Genomic DNA, 20,534 nt, shown 5'->3' on the forward strand with positions numbered 1-20,534 from the left:
TTTCTAATTTAATCTGGTTTGGTCCCTGATACGCCTGCCAAATTTCATCGTCCTTGCTTACCTGGAAGTGTCTAAAGTAGCAAAACCGGGACCGACAGACCGACCGAATTTGCGATTGCTATATGTCACTTGGTTAATACAAAGTGCCATAAAAACCGAACACTCACCAAATTAATCAATTCTTTTCTTATCTTTACCCGACGAGATAAGGGTCTCGTATAAAACTTCGAATAAATCCTAGTTGAAAGTCTGTGAGAAAGTATCTACAGAAAAATGAAAATCATAACCATATCTATAGTAATTCTGGTAGTCGTTTCAGCCAAAGAGCCAACCAGCAAAGAAACCTATGATGACTATGAAGGTAAGGTTTTAATTTTTATCCAAAGCCTCGTCTTGATTTTTGAAATAGGGTTATAACATTTTTCACCTTAGTAAACTTATGCACAAATTACGGAGAGAAAATTTGACCAATTCTTAATTCATGTGTAATAAAAGACAACGCCATTCTCACAAGTATTATACATGTGAATTGATAGCCATTCTAATCCTACAAACGACTATTTCTTCAGTAATAAAAGCAATAAGAAAGTATGACAATGCTTCCACTGTAAAATTAATAGTGTTACTCACCTAATCCATACAATTAAATAAAAAACTTTTCCTGCAAAAAACTTTTTCAAAGAAAAGTAACGAGCTCCATTAAACCAAAAGGAGCAAAAATGTAATCAAATAATCTACCAAGCATAAAACTACCATACATTGGTATCAAACAGGTCGTGGTAACGAACTGTAGTAAGGAGCGACCCGGCTCAATAGCAACCAAAACTCTAAAAAATGGAATTTTGATACCAATAGCTGCATCAAAAGAACCGCATTTTAATGCTGACTTTAAATATATAAGTTTCATCAAGTTTAGTCTTACCCATCAAAAGTTAAGAGCCTGAGAAAATTTGCGTGGTTAGAGAAAATAGGGGAAAACACCCCCTAAAAGTCATAGAATCTTAACGAAAATCACAACATCAGATTCACCGTATCATAGAACCTTACGGTAGAAGTATCCTATCTACAAAAATGTAGAATTTTGTATTTTTTGCCAGAAGGCAGATCACGGATGGGTGTTTTTTTGTTTGTTTGTTGTTTTTTTTCCCAGGGACGATCGTATCGACCCAGTTGTCCTAGAATGTTGCGAGAGGGCTCATTCTAACGAAAATGGAAAATTCTAGTGTCTTTTTTAAGTGACCATAAAGATTTGAGGGCACCTAGGCCCCCTCCCACGCTAATTATTTTCCCAAAGTCAATGGATCAAAATTCTGAGACAGCCACTTCATTCAGCGTAGTCGAAAAACCTTATAACTATGTCTTTGGGGACGACTTACTCCCCCGGAGTCCCCGTGGGAGGGGCAACAAGTTACAAACTTTGACCAGTGCTTACATATAGTAATGGTTATTGGGAAGTGTACAGGTGTTTTCAGGAGAAGTTTTTGGTTGGGGGGAGGGGTTGAGAAGAAGGATATTGGACGGGGTAACTTTTTATCGAGGAATTTGTCGTGAAGGAAGAAAATTTCCATGAAGGGAGCGCAGGATTTACTAGCATTATTAAAAAAAAATTGTGAAAAAATAAATACGAAAACATTTTTTTCAGCTGGAAGTAAGGAGCAGCATTAAAACTGATCTTAACATGTATCTGAGACTTCAGCTTCTTTTTCTCACCAAGATTCATCCCGATCCCTCCAATCTAATCGTTTTCCATAATTTTAGGTTCCCACACCCCAAACTCCCCCAATGTCACCAGATCCGGTCGGAACTTAAAATAAGAGCTTTGAGACACAATATCCTTCTAAATATCAAATTTCATTGAGATCTGATCACCCGTTCGTAAGTTAAAAATACCTCATTTTTTCTATTTTTTCAGAATTAACCCTCCCGCAACTACCCCAAAGAGAGCGAATCCGTTCCGGTTATGTCAATCATGTATCTAGGACTTGTGCTTATTTTTCCCACCAAGTTAAACTGTTTTAAAAAGAGGAGTTGAGAGAAAGAGTCAAACTTTAGCGTAAAGAGCGGGGCGTTGATGAGGAAGCAGCCCCTTTCATATAAGAAGTAATTTCTGTTCGTTTTAAGTTTTAATGTCGTATTGATATTTGTCGTATTTGTATTGATATTAATTCCTGAAAGCTAAATATCTAAAGTTATTTTTTCAAAGCTAAATATCTAAAGTTTTTTTTTCACTCAGGCTGGATTTAAAGCTTTGATATTTCTAGGTCCAAGCGCAATTTTTGCAAGATTTTCAGGGAAATTTCCAAATATTCTAGAATAGGGAAAATTGCATGGCCTAGTAGTCCTATTGGTGGATCCTAGTCTGGTTTCAATGCTGTTTCCATTTCATTTTTAATTCTGTAATAAGCACAAAAGAAAATTGTAATATTATTTACTTTAGTAAAGCGCCTAATAAGCAGCAGGCCTTATGATTTTACGGTTAGAGAAACAGGCAGTAGACATACTCTTGTTTATAGTGAGGAATGTAGGTGTCTTGAACAGTTTTGGAAAAAGGTTATAAATGAATCTCGTAATTTTAGGAGTAGTATATTGTTAATACATTTTTTGGGCTGGGGGAGGATATTGAGGGAGGCTAAGTGTCAGCTCCCATGATTTTAGAGTAAACTATCATTAACCAGTTCTTTTTTGGAGGAAGGGGGATTAGGTTCAGGAGGGAGGGCCAGGGGCCTGCTCTCATGATTTATCAATAATTAATTATTTTTGGAGAGTCAGGGGGGGGGTCATTCTGGACCAGGTTTCGGCTCCCATAAACTTTGGAATTAAATATTATTAATAAATTGTTTTTTTTTGGAGGGGGTTCGGTCTGTGGATAGCCAATGATGAGTTTTAATTTTAAAATAAAATTATGGTAACAAGATTTCCTCAAAGGGGAGGAGTAATGCAAAGAAGGCCATGGGTCAAGTCCTTTAAGTTTTGGAACATAATAAAGCAGAGGGGGGGGGGTTGACTTATCTGATCTTTGAACCATTTTAAAAACCCTCGCATAAAAACTTTACATGCCTCCATGATAGAGCAGACAACACTTGCCCACAAGCTCTGGGGGGGGGGGGGTAGTGTTAACTCTGGAGTTTTTGTTATCTGATCTTTTGACTTGTTTGGAAAAGTGGCTTGGTGGGGGGGGAGATAGTTGCCGTCAAGTTACTTTTGATTCTCAAAGAGGGAACATGAACTTTCGATTTCTAGTCATTTGAGTCCTCTCCAAAGTTAACCCTTTCCATAAAAATATCATATGCACCTGAGTGGAAGTTACATCCCTTTCCCTGGGTTTTGGGGGAGGTTACATTAACCTTATTTTTTTTTTATCTGATCGTTGGACTGTTTCAAACAAATGTATATCTCGAAATTTTGATTAAATGCGTTGGGAAAAAAAGGTGTAGGTATAATGGGGCAGGGATAGATACCCCCGTTCACTTTGACTCTTAAAACAAGGACTCTCCATCCAAAGTTATTACGACAACCTCTTCCATTAGACCCTACATACTCCCAGGGCAAAAGTTACAACCCTGGTCTCTCCAATTCCAAAGGAGGAGGGTATTTTTGTCCTTAAGTTTTGTTATCTGATCGTTGGATTATTTAAAAGATTATATCTAAATCAACTTGATCGATGCATTTAAGGAACAGAGGGTGTCTGAGGGAAGTAGTTAGACCTACCCTCCTTTCCCTTACGACTCATAAAAAATGTATTTGGAACTTTCAATTTCAAACGTATTGAGCTACCTCTGAAGTTTATATAGCCACCCCTTACGTAAAAACCTTATATGACCCCGGGACATAACTTAAAACACTTGCCACAGGGCTCCGGGGGTTGTGTTGACCTCCAAGTTTTGCTATATGATAATTGAATTGTTTACAATAAAATGACTGTCTCAAAATTTTACCGGATAGGTTTGGGGGAAAAGGGCCTGAGGGAAGGGTTAGATTACCTCTGACCTCTTTTGGCTCTTAAAAGTGAATATAAAAGTGAAATTGAAAAGTGAATTTTCAATTTCCAACCAAAAGAACCCATCTGAAGCTAATATGCGCCACCCTTCCGAAAGAACCATATATGCTCCCAGAGGATAATTTACAACACCTTTCCCTGGGCCTTGGGGATTTGTCAGCCCCTGAGTTTTTTTATCAGATCTTTTAACTGTTTTTAAAAATTTTATCAGATGTATTTGGGAAAATAAGGGCGTGGGGGGGGGCTATTTCAACTCCCATCACTTATGATTCCTAAAAAAGACTCTTTAACTTCCGATTTTTATCAACATACCCCCCTCCGAAGTCTATACGACCATCCATTCCATATGAAGTGCCTCTATAGTAAAACATAAATATTAGAGTCTTATAGGCTTGGGGTTGGTGGGGAAGGCTAGTTGCCATCAGATCACTTTAGAATCTTGAAAACCGAACTAGAAGTTCAATTTCTAGTCATTTGACTCACTTTCGAAGTTTATACGACCACCTTTTCCATAAAAACTGTAAATGCCTCACGCATAAGCTACAACCCTCCCCCGGGTTTCGGGAGGATTATGTTGACCCTAGCACTTTCATCTGATCTTTGCACTATTTTAAACAAAACGGCTATATCAAAATTTTGATTGGATGCATTTGAGGAAAAGAGGGTCTTGGGAGGGGGTACATTCCAGCCGATCATTTTTGATACCTCTTAAAACAAGAGAGGACAGCTCATGTGGCACTTTTGACGAGGGAAGAGCCAAGAGTTTCATCCAACCAAGTTTCATTACCATCTCTCCACTCTAAGCGATTTTTCAAGATTTCTGGTTTCCCACTCCGACTCCATCCAATGTGAACGGATCTGCTCAGAAATTTAAATAAGAGCTTTGAAACACAAGGTCCTTCTAGATATCAAGTTTCACTAATATCCGATAACCCGTTCATAAATTAAAAATACCCCATTTTTTCAAATTTTTCCGAACTAACCGCCCTTCAACTCCCCGTTAAATGGTTGAATCGGGGAAGTAACTATTTCTAATTTAATTTTATCGGGTCCCTGAAACGCCTGCCAACTTTCAGTGATCGCTATAGTGATCATGTATTTAGTTTTGGATCTTCATCATGTAAAAATTGGAGTGGCCCGGGATTGGAGCCTGAGACCTCTCGCACAATAAGCGATAATCATACCCTTAGACCAAAAGCCATACTTAAGAAGAACAATCATTTTTTTATCAGCAATTGAAATTCTTCTCAAATATCTTGTTCGCTCGCTCCCCCCTCCCTAGATGGTCAAATTGGGAAGAGACTATTTCTAATATAATCTTGTCTGGTCCCTAATACGCCTGTCAACTTTTGTCGTCCTAGTTGACCTAGAGGTGCCCAAACCAGCGAAAGCGGGACCGATAGAAAGAAGGAGGGACAAAATGGCGATTGCTATATGTCACTTGGTAAATACCAAGTGCCATAAAAGTAACTAAAACATTCAATTCAATCAAATGATCTACCTCTGATGTCTATACGACCACCCTTTGCATAAAACCATATCTGCCCCAAGGGTTTAACTTACAACACATTCCTCGGGCTCTGGGGGGGGGGGTGTCAAATCCTCAGTTTTGTTATTTAATCTTTAAACTATCTTGAACAAAATTGTTATCTCAAAATGTTGGTCAGGTGCATTTGGGGAAGAAAGGGACTGGGGGGCTAGCTACCCTCTGATCACTCTTGACTCTTAAAACAGGCTTCAAAAATTCCGGATTTACAATCGAATGAGCCCCTTCCGAAGTTTATACGACCATCACTTCTATTTAACACCTTTTATGTCCCGGGAGCATAGTTTACACAACTTGTTCCCTGGTTCTGGGAGGCTGTGTTATCCCTGAAGTTTTGTTGTATGCTCTTTGGTTTATTTTTTGACAAAATTGCTATATAAAAAATTCGGTTGGAATCCTTTGAAGAAAAAGGATTGATTGGGAGGTGAATTGATCTAGTGAATGAACTATTTTAACAAAATGGGTATTTCAAATTTCTTTCGGATTGGTTTGAGGACAAAAGGCCGGGGACACGCTGTCCTCCGGTCTCTTTCGACTTTTGAAAACTGAGCAAGAGCTTTTAATAAGACCTTTCATATGAATTACAAATGCCGAAAGCACAAAATACAACGCCTGCCCCCGAGCTAGGGGTGGGGGGCTGTTATGTTGACACTGATGTTCTGTTATCTGATCTTTGAACTCTTTTTAACAAAATGACTATCTGAAAATTTTTATCAGATGCATTTGGGGAAAAGGGCGGGAGGTATTTAACATCTGATCCCTCTTGTTGTTTTAGAAGTGAACTAGAAATTTGAATTTCCAAGCAAATAAGCCCCCTCTGAAGTTTATAGAGCTTTCCTTCCATAAGAAAAAATTTTACCCCAAGGGCATAATTTACAACGCCTGTCCCAAGGACCTGCGGAGTTTTGTTTTGTATTCCGATCTTTGAAGTATTTTTAACACAATGGCAATCTAAAAATATTTATTGGATGCATCTTGGTAAAAGAACGTGGTGGGGCTAGATGTCCTTCAATCACTTTTTACTCTTAAAGAGGGCACTGGAGCTTCCGATTTCGAATCGAATGAGCCCCTTCCAAAGTTTGTACGAATACACCTTCCATATGAAGTGTTGCTTGGAAAAGAAAATTATTGGACCCGTATAGCCTTTACTATAATCAACGCTTGCGCGTTGCCTCTGAAAAGTCCTGGGTGTCATTTATAGTAGTATATGCCCCTTTTGAACCGACGGACGGAGATAGTAGTGACCCATATGATATTCACTTACAGTTTTAGGAGTAAGTAGAAAGGGTTCTAGGTGCAAATTCGGTGTTTTATTAGAAGATTTTTAAAACCCAGGTCGGTAGAAATAAGGATTGATGGTATCCTAGCCCAGATAAATTTTCTGTAGGAAAAGAAAAAATATTAATTATTCTCTTCACTGGACGTTGCGTAACTCCACAACCGAAACTGTTTTAAAACCGTTTTTCCGTTATTCAATATTACAATTTAATAGCAGCTCTGGCAGGAGAATTCTTTGAAATAGCTTACCGAGGGTGGACAGCACCGTCATAGGGCGGTATCTAGAGTAATAGGACTTAAGTATATTTGTGTCTATCCCCGAACAAAAGGACTTAAGAGCCGAATAAGTATCAACACACATTTGAAATAAAATCTCTAATTTTTAACATAAGTGACACGTGCTGAAGGTGATTCACCGTGGTACTATCGACACTGGGTGCTTTGCAGTATTTCGGCTTTGATACTTCGTCAATAACCTTTTGTTTTTAAGAAATTATTAAATATTTCTTTGCTAAACACAAAGCTTCAACTTTTCACGTCAATACTTACTCGAATCATTTTCCAGCCTAGCATTTTCCAGTGCGTCTACTGATGTTCAAGAACATTAGCCAAAGAATATTTGACATCCAATTCATACTGTTTGAAAAAAAGCCAAATATTATAGAATTATGTTTGGGGGTCTTTGGAGGCCTTCACTGCATCAACTGACTCTGTTCTTTCGTATTTTTGGAAACAAAGTACATATGAACTAGACTGAGTTCTCCTTGAATCTCTCCACACTTCGAACCATAATTTTGAACAATATTTGGCATGCTTAATCGCAGGGGACTTGTAACATCTTTGTTTTCATTATTTCTTCATAGACCCTAGACAGAGACACTTTGTGGGATCCGTATAGAAAATCTTAACTCGATAAAATATATTTCAGAATTGACCTAATCGAAAAATATCGAGGCAAAAAAGGTGAAATTAGCTTCCCCAAGGAGTTAGGAGAGTGGCAAACGAATGATGTTATTTCGTGGTTCAAAATAAACATGTTTATCCCATTTGGGTTTTCAGCTTTCAGAGAAACCACTCTTACCGCTTTTTCTCCGACTTGTTTGTCTAATTGAACTTTTTTCGTCGAATATTTTGTAGTTCTCATTAAAACTGTGACTGATAGCAAATCACAACTTCCAAATAAGTCGAGTCACAAAATATCAAATTTAACGCTTCAAACTATGACTTTGAAAAAACATAAACATGAGAGTCTAAAAAAAAACGAAAACAGAAATGATCAAGCGATAAGCTTGACAAACCGACAGCTCCAAACAAGTCAAACCAACAAATATAAAAACCAAACTTAGCAAATCAAAACTTTCAGACAAAACATCAGTTCTAGACCAGCCAAACAACAAAATATCAAAACTTAATATAAGCCATAATTTTTCATGGTTGAGAATCAATGTTGAAAAAGGCCAAATCATCAGTTCCTGATTACACAAATTACCACAAATTAATATGGCAAACCATACGTTTCAGATAAAATACTTATGAAAGAATAAAAAACTAAACTCAGAAATACAACGTAAAAACCAAAAATTTAATATAGCAAACCATAACATTCAGTCTACACGCGTATGAAAAGTTATGAAATCAAATTTAAAAAGACCATTTCATGTGTTCCAAGCATGTCAAACAACATAATATCAAAGTTTAACTTAGTAAACCATAACTTTAAGACAACAGACTTATGAAAGCCTAATAAATTAAACTCAGAAAAGACCATATAATCAGTTCCCGACATGACAAACCACAAAATACTAAAAATTAAAAAACAAGCCATGTGTTTCAAATAACACACACTTGAAAGGTTAAGAAACCATCCTTGAAAAACACCAAGTTCATAAGTTCCACACTAATCAAACCAGAAAATACCGTACAAACCAGAAAAGCTTAGCATAGTAAAACCTAATTTTTAGTCTATACTCTTAGAAAATATATAGAAACCAAAATCAGAAGAGACCAAAATTTAGGTTCTGGACAAGTCAAACCAGAAAACACCATAACATAAAACAGCAAACCATAACATTCAGACAGCAAACTAATGAAATGTTAGGAATTGAAACTCAGAAAAAAGCAAACTGTCAGTTCTTGACAAGAATCGCCACAAAATACCCAAACTTAACAGAGCAAGGTCAGTTTGCACGGGTTTTAGAATACAACATCGTTAATAATAATATTAGAGGAGTGGGATCTAAGATTCATCTAGTTGTGGACAAACCTAGCTTTAGTGATCCGTGATAATCATTTTTCTTGACAAAGGAGTGGGTTTTTTCTTAACGTCATTTTTGTAAGGATTTAGTAATGCCGTTCAGGTAAGATGAAACATAACAAAACAAACAAATTTATACTGATTTGTGACATCCATTTAATTTTCCTTTTTAAGACAATGAAGAGGTTTTTTCCTGAATGACACATAAGTGAGATTCTTTTAATGACAGATCACGGAAGATGAAGCATCTCGCAAAAAAACCTCGTTGCACTGAATCATAATAATAATTATTTTCCCTCTCAAGACGACGGAACAAACTTTTTACCTAGTGATATTCACGTAAATTCATCGAATTGATAGTTCAAATAAGATGAAACATTAAAGAAGAAAACAGAAAGCCTAGTTTTAGAGATTTAGAATGCTAATTTCTTCAATTTTCAAAACAATGGAACAAGTTTTTTTTTAACAATATTAACGTAAGATTTTTGTAATTACAATTTACTTAAGACGCACGAAAAGATTTTTCATAAGACGAACGAATAGATTTTTCATAAGGTTAGAAACATACAAATGTTGGAAACATGCGAAACATGCGATTGGTTAGATCAAGGTTAGAAACATGCGAATGGTCTTAAAAAGTCAGCAGGACATGAATAGAATTTCAACCCACAAAATTTTCTTGACAAGCCAAACCGCATAAATACCAAAACATAACATAGCTTCGTCAGTTCCCATTAGCATTGGAGTAAAATACCGTTACTGATATTTTTAGGAGACCGGGGCCGTGGACGACCTGTTCCATAAAGCCTTGGAATTAAATCTCAAATTTTTTTGGAGGGGGTGCACATGAGCCATGGAGGACCAAGCGCTCGGGGTAGATGCTTATTTTACTTACGTTTTGAAATAAGTAGAGGGGGCAGAGGACATTTGTACGTGGGGGAAAGCGTTCACTTCAAATGAAATAGCATATTATTAATAGAAATTTAGGAGGACAGACGAATGAGAACTTGGAGGGCCAGGGGTAAGGGCGGGGGAGAAGGCAGTAGCCATTTCTCTTTATTTAGTTGAAAAATTTCATGATTTACTAATATACCAATAAAACTGATAGGACTCCAAAAGCGTACAGCACAGAAAGAAAACCAGATAAACACGTATTTGAAAACGTTAATTAGTGAAACTAGATTAACACCAAGAATCATAGTATTCCTTCGACATTCTGAAATAAACAAGTAAAGCATAAATGCGAAATGATTGACCTTCACTCGAAATTAAAGAGATTTGTTGTGCAATTTTTGTCTTGCTTCCAGGAATCACAGCATTAATACGACAGTTCAATATAAGCCAATTATGCATGTATGTGAATTCGTGTAACCTTCACTCTAAGCCAAACAAATCGGTTAGGCAACTAGCATACGAGCCAAGTACTATTATGACCCACATAGTGACCCTAGCATTATTGTATCATCTTAATTCAATATACACAAATATGTGAAATATTGTGACCTTCGTTCAAAGTCAAAGAAATCTTTTACACAACTAAAGTGCCAGCCAAATTAGAGCTAATTGACCCCAACAGGAGATGTTGGGTATAAATTTGGTCTAGGTCCCTGTCTGAAGTATAGCCCTTATACTACGAACTTTTTGTGTCGAATTTTCATTAAAGCCTAGGTAAGAAAAAAAGATATTGCTGAAAAACTGATTTCAATTTTATTCAATTTTTTTTTTATTTGACATTCAAATAAATAAGAGTTAATTTTTTTTGTAGAAAAATCGCATAATTATTACATTTTAATTTCATTTTCTTTTCTGATAAGAAAAACTGTAATTCTGCATGTGCTCTACTTTTTTTTAGTCCGAGTACACTTTAGGTATATCGAGGTACCAGAAAGGGAAACTTTTGAAGCAATTTATTCAAGACTATGTAACGCCCTCAATTCCTTTTAAATGACCCTATTCCGGGTGAATCCCCCTCCCCCTCTCCATTCCAATCTCATATTTCAGCCTTAGGTTCCAAACTTTCTTACGGTGCATTTAACCAGGCTTTCGAAACATGTTCATCAGTTTGAGATAATTTAAAAGGAAAGTGGAAGAAAAAAGGCAACATATTTTTTTTCAGATGCCTCACTAATTTACAAGAACAGTTTATAATTTTAGTCTACATTTCATAGTCATTTTTAAGCCAGTGATACTGAGACAACTGGCTATCATACAGAATAGCCTGGTATATAATATAATGAAGGTTTATTTTTATTACAGATAATTGCAAGGGGCTCTCTTGCTCCAGAGTGCAAAGTCGTAATGAAGACTGCATTTCTGCACTTCCAGATGCCACTGACCTTATATTGACCTTACCATACCAAAGTCACTGCGCTAAATCATTATCAATTGGTGATTTACAAACATATATAGATCAAAGCATAAGACAGTTCAGGACAGGGCAGATATTTGCATTTGCAACAGATAAAAGAGACCCTTATCTATTACCATGCGATGGCGCGTCATATTATAAAGCCGATTATCCTGACTTGTATGATGCCCTTAAATACACCATAGGTACTGAGGAGGAAGGAGATGATCCCTTAAAGTTTAGAGTGCCTAATTTGGGTCCCACTCCTTATTTAAGAGCAGCCTCTCGTAGCAGTGTTGGTGAGAAGACTATGCAGAGCATACAATCACACAGTCACACTTCTGAGCCAATAGTAGGTCAAATGGACAATATTGCGAGTTTTGGCAGAGAACTACGGACTAGCGGTGCTTTTTCAGCAACTCATTTAAACAATAACCCACCTAGTCCAAAAAGTTGGGCTAGTAACCTTGGTGATAATGATATGACGATTGTTAAATTTCAAGCAACACCTCGCATAAATAGTGCAGGTAGTTCAGAGACTCGTCCTAATTCGTATGGAGTGTACTATGCAATTCATATTTAGGTTAGTGGATCTTATTTTAAGTGTTGTTGTAAAATTATTAGAAATAAAAGGGAAATTTAATGGCAAATAAACACATTAAAGAACTCAGTAAAATAAACGACCCCGAAGACTGATCAGAAAGCTGTTGACAAATCGGATGGCTCAAAATCATTTTCTATTGATGATATAAAATATTTTAACAAAATCCCCAAGCTCGATTTTCGTATAAAAGAGGTGCATGCGAGCTTTTGAGGGATTATTCAAACTTTTGAACGGGTGAATTCTTTACAGATGTAGCTTTATTTCGATGGAATCCAGCGTTTAAAAACAAGCTATCCTAAACTCACCAAGAAATTAGAAAATACACGGGGAACCCCTACGGATTCTCTACATGTTGAAGTCCCAGATTTACCAAAGAGATATACCTAACAGATTTACCTAGCGTAAGGGGTGCTTTTTCTACCACTGCAATATGTTTTTACCAATTTGATAACCTGAAATTTCATAGCAAATGTCAATATGATAATCTTATGTAACTCATTTTTCATTTTCTTGAAATACACTTAACTATTTATACGGTTCCCTCTCGTAACTGTAACCGTAATTAATACTCCAATAAACCCCCTAAACCTTGCCCAGGGACATTCAACCTTTCTTTTCTAGTTTTCTTTTCTATTCTCTTGTAGACACACATTGCTATAATCAAAATGGTATAAATATTTAAAAATTGTAAAACTAGTAGGAAATAATTTCGTTTCAAGGAATAGAATAAAAAACATGATAAAAGGAAAGATGGATAGTTAAGAATAGTTCAAAATTCCATCAGTATTATTGAAATTACAATTTTTACTGCAAACATACTACACAAAGTCAGATTCAAATCAAATTATTATTGGAAATTTATAATTGTGATTCCGAATAGGATATCTTTTTGCAGTACAGAAAAAAAGATACATCAAATGTTTCTTAGTAACAAACTGCAAGTAAGGAGAGACACGGCTCAATAGTAACCAAAATTCTATAAAAATGGAATTTTAATACCAATAGATAATTCAAAAGAATTGGCTGATTCTGCTGGTTCTAAATATATAAGTTTAATTAATTTTAGTATTACCCATCAAAGGCTAAGAGCCTGAGAAGATTTGTCTTATTTTTGAAAAAGTGGGGAAACATCCCTTAAGAGTCAAATAATCTTAATGAATATCACGCTTTCAGATTCAGTGTATCAAAAAACCTTATTGAAGATGTTTGAACCTTCTTTCTGCTATAATGTCATATCTTCTTTCTTTTTTGTCAGAAAAAAATATCACGGATGCGTATTTATCTGTTTTTTTTTTCCGAGGTATATTCGTATCAACCCAGTGTTCCTATAATAATGAAAGGTGGTTCATTCGACCGCAAATTTTATCATAGTTGAGAGACCCAATAACTATGCCTTGGATATAATATTGCCCCCCAACACCCCAGGAGAAAGATCTTTCAGTTAGGAAATTCCTCCGTTGTCTACAAATAGTATTTGTTATTGGGAAGTATACCTACAATTTTGGGCGGGGAGGGACAAATTTGATTCTGGGTTTTTCTATTGAAGAATTTTTCCTGAGGAAGGAACTTTTCAGGGGAACTATCAAGGGGAAATTTTACAGCGGGAAAATTTGCCGTGATTGCTATGCACAATTATCTTTTATGCCTTGCTTCTCTTATCAGTCTTAGTTTCACGCATGGAGAAGTTAAAAGTAATTGTCTGGAGTAAATTTTAACTGAGAATGCATTGCTTAGAGAATAATCCTGAGAGGAGGGGTATTTCTCCATGGAGGTTTAGCCATATATCCTAACGTTATTTATAACAAGATCAGAAATCGAATAAACTGAAAGTAAGGAGCAGTATTAAAACTTAAAATGAACAGAGATTACTACGTATATCAAGGGGGCTGCCCCTCCTCAACACGTTGCTCTTTACGTTAAAGGTTGAATTTTGTTCAAAATTCTTAGGAAACATCCATATACGAGAACTGAAATCATTAAAATTAAAACTCAGAGTAAAGAACTCAAACGTTTAAGAATTTCATACATAATAATTTCTACTTTTAATGATGATTATTTACATTCTATTCTTATTGATTCATTTTATTTGTATGTAATTGGTTACTCATCTTAACATTTATTTAATAAACTAACAAATAATTTTATACTAAAGAAATATTTTTCTTCATTTATATTTCCATTTTTTAAACTTTTTTTGACTAGAAAAATCTAATTCATTTTATCTTATACTTAGATTGCCGAACATTGTTCAATTTTGTTTCGAAAGTAGTCAAAGATTTAATGTCACTCTTCCACATAAATAAATTAGTAACAACCCCAAAGAACCCTCAAGCCAACGGTAAAACTGAAAATAGACGACAATTATTTACACAACATAATAGACACAAAACATCCTATGAATGTATACAGAGCATAATAGAAGAGATTGGCAGTAAATATTACCCTATTTAACAAATGTAATTAACACGACATTTTCCCCAACAATAAACGATAATCCCTATTACAAACTATTTGGAAGAGACTTTCAAATCCCCCACGACGAGATTATGGAGTCAAGACAACATCATAATCGTTCCTTAGATTATAAACATGAGTTTATCAATAGAATGAGAAAGATCTATAAGCTCGTAAAACAAGAAATTGAAAAATCAAAAATAAAACAAGAGGCCAAAAATATACAAAATTTTAAGGGAGAACTTAATTTTCAAATAGAAGATTGCGTTTACTTGAAAAGTTAAATTAAAGCTGACGGCAAATCTCTGATCAGTACTATGGAACCTGCAAAATAATAAAAAAAAATATGATAAGGGTATTACATTTAAAATACTAAACCCCAAATCTGGAAAAATCTATAAGACCCACATTAGTCGCATAAAAAGGGCAAAACTTACAGAAGCTTGGGCTTCACGTCCCAAAACGTTGGAATCCTCAGACGATGAAAATAAATCACCACAATAAAGATTAAGGGAGCTTAAATATTTCAACGATAAACAAGGATATTTTGAAAATAATTGTGAAGAGGATGAATTCCATGAATTTCTAACTATGAGAAGTATGACCAACCCCAAAAACAGAGCAACAATCATGCAAAACAACAAAGAAAGCGATTAATCTTCAGGTGAAAATTAAGAAAAACTACGCTATACAATTTTCCCAGAATCCCAATTTTTCCTGACAGAATCTCGACCCTCTACCCTCCAAACGTTTCCCAAATGACACAGTATCCCCTACAACACCTATAGATAGATTCTTAACACTATATAAAAAACTAAATAAAGCTGTAGATACTCCCGGTTACCAAAGGCCAGAACATCCCAACCAGCCACAGAAGAAAACGTGACGTGAAGCAATGGACATAATAAATTATCCCATTAAAACCAGACAAAGTTCGTTTGCAAAAAATCCTGGAACACATGAAGAGCAATACCTCGAAATATTAGTATCAAAAGCCAAACCCAAGGATTGGGCATCCCGGAAAGAAACTATGATGCAATCAATCCCCCATCCTCCATAAGATATGGCCTTCGAACAATGGAGGCATCCTAAGAAAACATTTGACACTTCCCAAAGTTCACAAGAATCCTTGAATTCCCCCAAATCAATAAATCAACAAGAAGAATCGATAAACAGGCCCAATACTTCCAGAGGAGAAGAAATTTTCGAAGAACAAGCCGGTTCAACACCTAAATCTCAAATGTCTTCTTCCAAAGACTCAAAGACTAAATCGTCAAGTACATGCTCTTCGGAAACTGACTGTAAATCAGACCAAGAAGAGCCTAAGGACTCAGAGAAATAGAAGCTACATTCTACGACAGAACACACAAAAAGAAGCGAAATTAAGAAGTACAAAATTTCTAAAGAAACAGGGTAAAGTTTATATTTTTATCCAAGGCCTCATCTTAATTTTTAAAATAGGGTGATAAGATTTTTCATCTTAGCAAACTTATGCACAAATTACGGTGAGAAAATTTCACCATTTCTTAATTATTTCAAATAATCTTAATCATGTGTAATAAAAGACAAAGCCATTCTAATCCTATAGACAACTCTTTCTTCAATACTTAAAACAATAAGAAAGCATGACAATACTTCTACTATAACATTATTAGTGCTACTCACCTAATCCATACAATTAACTAAATAAACTTTTCTGCAAAATAACTTTTTCAAAGAAAAGTAAAGAGTTTCATTAAACCAAAAAAGAGCAAATATGAACGATTTACTGGAAAAAAACTGGTAAAAACTGGAGGACATACATCATTGCAACATCGATACACAAAAACAGCAGCTTGATAATCTCGAATCTGACCAATGTTAAGCACTCGTAATTTCTCAAAACATGACGCGGTATCATTCACATTTTCTACACAATTACCAAGAAGACGTACCGTTTTATTTTGTAGGATCTGAACTCTTTTAAAATTTACATAGAAATTACTAGACCAAAGGACACAACCATAAGAAATATAAGGCGCAACAATGGTGTGGTATAATAATAAAAGAACTGGTAATGGTAAAACCTGCTTTAATCGACGCAAAATTCCCAAACCTCTAGCAACTTTAGCTGCAACAGGATCACTATGGTTCTTCCAAGATAGATTACAATCAAGCTGGAACCCCAAATAACGCACTTCACACACCTGTGACAAAGGCCTGCCATTAAAAAATATCTTTATATCAACACATGGAGGCTTACCAACTCTCCTATAAATAATAAAATTAGTTTTATTAACGTTTACTGACAAAAGGCTCAAACTTGTAAATACAAAAAATGCCTTTAATACCCAATTAACTTTCAACAACAAATCATCGACAGATTGAATAGACATAGTTAAAGCTGTATCATCCGCAAAAGTCGTAATACAACACTCAGGTAAGTAGAAACGCATTGAATCAACATGCACAAGGTACAGAAGTGGTCCCAAAACAGACCCTGAGGTACACCACACCTCACTTAAAAAGGAGAAGAAAACACATTATTTAATAGAACTTGAATAGATCTACCACTTAAGAAACTATTAAACCACTTTAAATAGTTACAACAAACTCCAAGGGATTGTAGACGTTTGAGTAGTATATTAAAATCCACTGTATCGAATGCTTTTCTAAAATCGATAAAAACGGTCAAAGGGATTTCACCACGTTCAAAGCATTTATTTGAAATATCACAAAGGGAATGCACGGCGTCCGACGTCGAATGACATTTCCTAAAGCCAAACTGGTTTTCACTTAACATCCCCGTTTTCATAAGGTGATCATAAAGCCTTTTCTGGACAATTTTTTCAAATATTTTCGAAAACAAGGGTAGGATAGATATGGGTCTATAATTTTCAATTTCTAGCTTAGAGCCACCTTTGTGAAAGGGGATTGCTTTTGCCCTTTTAAGCGCATCAGGGAATATACCGGTTTGGAGGAGAAGATTGATGATTTGGACTATACATGGTATTAAATAACACATCACTGACTTAAAAGTTTTCGGATTAATGCCATCTGTCCCTGCTGAATTCGATTTGATTGTTTTCACAACCTTCAGAATTTCGTCTCCAGTACAAGGCTGAAATTCAATTTCATTTCCAATTCCTCTATCATCCACAAATTCATCTTTCATTAAATCATTATTAAAATTCACCAACCCTTGCGCCTGTACATTTTGCCCAACACTTGAAAAAAACCCAGCAAATTTAGTCGTGAGACTTATTTCATCATTAACAAGTTCACCTTGAATCAGTAGCAAATTAGGTGGAGCTTCTTTCTCTTTTCCCAATTGGTCATTAATAACTTTCCAAATTCCTTTAGTATTATCCTTATTTAAACTCAATTGGTTGGCAAAGTATTCTTTTTTAGCCTTTCTTCTCATCGAGTTGACTTTGTTGCGCATTATTTTGAATTCTTCCAGTTTAATGGCACATTCACTATTTAAATATTCCAAATACGCTTGATTTCTCAAATCTGACACTTTAAGAATTTCAATAGTTATCCAGGGCTTTCTGGGTTCACACTCACGGGGTTTCAAGAATTTCACTGGGCAAGTCTTATCATAAATTGGCTGTACGACCCCCATCATACGATCAAATGCACCAGAAGCTTTATCTTTCATATCCATAATCTCACTAAAATCAATGGTACTCAACTCTTCACCAAGCCTCTGTAAATTCACCTTATTCAATGACCTAGTCATTACTTTTTTATTTTATTTCTTTTTATTCGACCACAAGGTACCGCTCCAACAATTGGGAAATGGTTCGAACAAGGGTATAGAACCACATCGGCATAACTACGGTCCAGATACTTAGAACCAACAAAAATATTATCAATAAGAGTGGCTGAATGACTCGTAACACGTGTTGGAATATTTACTATGGGGAAAATATCATGAGCAACCATCAAATTAAAAAAATAAAATTCGCTCCATTCAATGTAAGCAGATCAAAGTTGAAATCACCCATACAAATAAAATCTAAACCTTTCCGAGACACTGCACGCGCAAGTTGATCAAACCCACGTTCAAATTCTTCCCAGCTAGCACTTAGTGGCTTATACACAACACTAATCAAAAATTTACTACTTCCCATATCAAATTCCAGACTAAAACTTTCGAATTTACCCTCTATCCAAACATCAATATCATTTCTAACATGGTATGTCAACGACTTAGAAATCAAACACGCAATTCCCCCTCTATAAAGTGACGTCCGGTTTTTAATCTCCAAATTATAATCTGGAAAAGAATACAATGAGACAGAGTGTTCCTGACTCAAAAGCTTTCACATATACCAATAAAACTAACTTTACCTTGAGAATCCGAGAGAAATTGCAACACATCCTCATAACACGTGGCTAGGTTGCAATTCCAGGCACATAAACTCAGTAAATCAGATTCCACGGGGTTCAACTGCGAACATTGAACATAAGCACTGTTTCTCAACTGTTTAAATTTAACTTGGTTCATACAAGGTTCAATATCATTTGCTATTTGTGCCGACAAAACCTGTTCAAGGAGAAAAGGTCGGCTCATTAAATCATCCAGTATAGACGCAGCGAGAGTAAATGAAATCTCCTACCAAAACAAATCTCTCCAAATGAAAAAAAAGCAAGAAAGAAAAAATACACATAAAACGGTAAAAAAGAAAAGAAGAAAATATAAGCAAAAACCTTACAATAAAATAAACAAATGTAAAAAAAAACACTAATCATAACATATGAAACTAGATAACTAAATACAGTCGGTAATAGAACGGATTTTCATGACTGTTGACCCTGCACTAGGCTTTGCCAAAATTTGACCCTGATCAGACCAAACATTTCATTGACCATACTTGTCTTTCGCTGCGTTCAAAATGTCCCGGCGACGTTTAGTTAGAGACTCCGATACAAAAACACCAGCTGAAGCAAGTTTAGCTTTAGCTTTAAACACATTACGGGCCATATCTTTGCCAGAAAATTTAACAACAATCGAAACAACTCTAATAGACCTCACTTCATGCTGTTTAGTCGGATTATTCAATCGAAGACGGTATACATTAATCAAATCAGAAGAGGGGACGTCTGTCACAGACATTTTGTTATTTATAATGCGAAACATTGTCTTACGAGTGTCTACACCAGGTAACTGCTTTACCCCTTGAAAAACAAGACTATCGAGTAAGGATTCTTGATCATAATCATCAAGCTTTTTTTCTATTCTACTAATCCTCTCCTCCAAATTTTCAATTTGATTTCTCAGACTACTTAGAGTCTGCTCAATTTTTACAAACTTTGGATTAAACTCGAGTGTGACTGAATCAAAAAGCTGGCTGACTATCAGTTCAGTAGCCTCTTTCAGTGACCTTGGGTTTTTAAGCTTTTCAGTCACTTTCTTTGTAATATTATCCAGCAGATAACTTCTTGTCTTCTCTAGTTGGGCTTCAGTTGCAACTAATTTTTCATAAATTGGGGCAATACTTGAAGAAACTGAGTTAGACCCTAATTTATCACTTGCTTTCAGGGCTAAAAAAGCCTTAGAAAGAGTTTTATAAACTTCGGGGGTATTATCAAGTTCCACAATTGCTTTTTTGAAAGCAGGTGTGGATGAATCTATCGTTTTAGGATTATATTCTTGAAGTTTCGCTTCTATTAGCCTAAATTCATCATGACTACCGTAACAAAAGACCAGATAAGTGGGCTTTCTGTGCGAATCCTTTCCTATTTGCAAAATTCTCACAGGCCATAGGGGGTAGTTCTTGAATTTAACTAGCGCAACATCAAACTGCTTGAAACGCTGCATCATTCACAATATCTTATTTTTAGAAGTCGATGAACAGAGCAAAAAGACTTATTTTTATGTGAGGGTCGAGCCTCCCTATTGCATCCAAGTGGATTCAAATCCAACCTATATAAAGTCAGCCTAAAAGACTTTCCTTCGTATCAGTGAGCAGTGCACTTTCCAAAGAGGGCCCACAATTTGCCAATTCCACAATAAATAATCCTCCAAACTATTTCAGTCCCAATTTGCAAAACTTATTTCAGTAA

At 35.7% G+C, this 20,534-nt stretch overlaps 2 protein-coding genes across 2 annotated transcripts; one reads left to right on the forward strand and one right to left on the reverse strand.

The window, feature by feature from the left end:
- The first annotated feature begins 204 nt into the window (after positions 1-204).
- LOC136041958 (uncharacterized) lies at positions 205-12,076 on the forward strand. Its single transcript, XM_065726769.1, has 2 exons — positions 205-361; positions 11,332-12,076. The coding sequence occupies exons 1-2, from the start codon at positions 274-276 to the stop codon at positions 12,003-12,005; spliced, it is 762 nt and encodes a 253-aa protein (XP_065582841.1). The 5' UTR covers positions 205-273; the 3' UTR covers positions 12,006-12,076.
- Positions 12,077-16,980: 4,904 nt separating this feature from the next.
- LOC136041956 (uncharacterized) lies at positions 16,981-18,204 on the reverse strand. The gene has a single exon (XM_065726766.1). It carries the CDS (start codon positions 18,202-18,204, stop codon positions 16,981-16,983), a length of 1,224 nt encoding a protein of 407 aa, XP_065582838.1.
- Between the last annotated feature and the right edge of the window lie 2,330 nt (positions 18,205-20,534).

This window comes from Artemia franciscana, unplaced genomic scaffold (genome assembly GCF_032884065.1).
Source record: "Artemia franciscana unplaced genomic scaffold, ASM3288406v1 PGA_scaffold_52, whole genome shotgun sequence".
In the NCBI taxonomy this organism is placed as follows: Eukaryota; Metazoa; Arthropoda; class Branchiopoda; order Anostraca; family Artemiidae; genus Artemia; species Artemia franciscana.

Excerpts from the sequence above, each read along its gene's own strand:
- LOC136041958 (XM_065726769.1), top strand. The coding sequence starts at position 274 with ATGAAAATCATAACCATATCTATAGTAATTCTGGTAGTCGTTTCAGCC. Across the intron at positions 362-11,331 it reads AACCTATGATGACTATGAAG|ATAATTGCAAGGGGCTCTCT; the intron begins GTAAGGTTTTAA and ends TTTTTATTACAG.
- LOC136041956 (XM_065726766.1), bottom strand. The coding sequence starts at position 18,204 with ATGACTAGGTCATTGAATAAGGTGAATTTACAGAGGCTTGGTGAAGAG.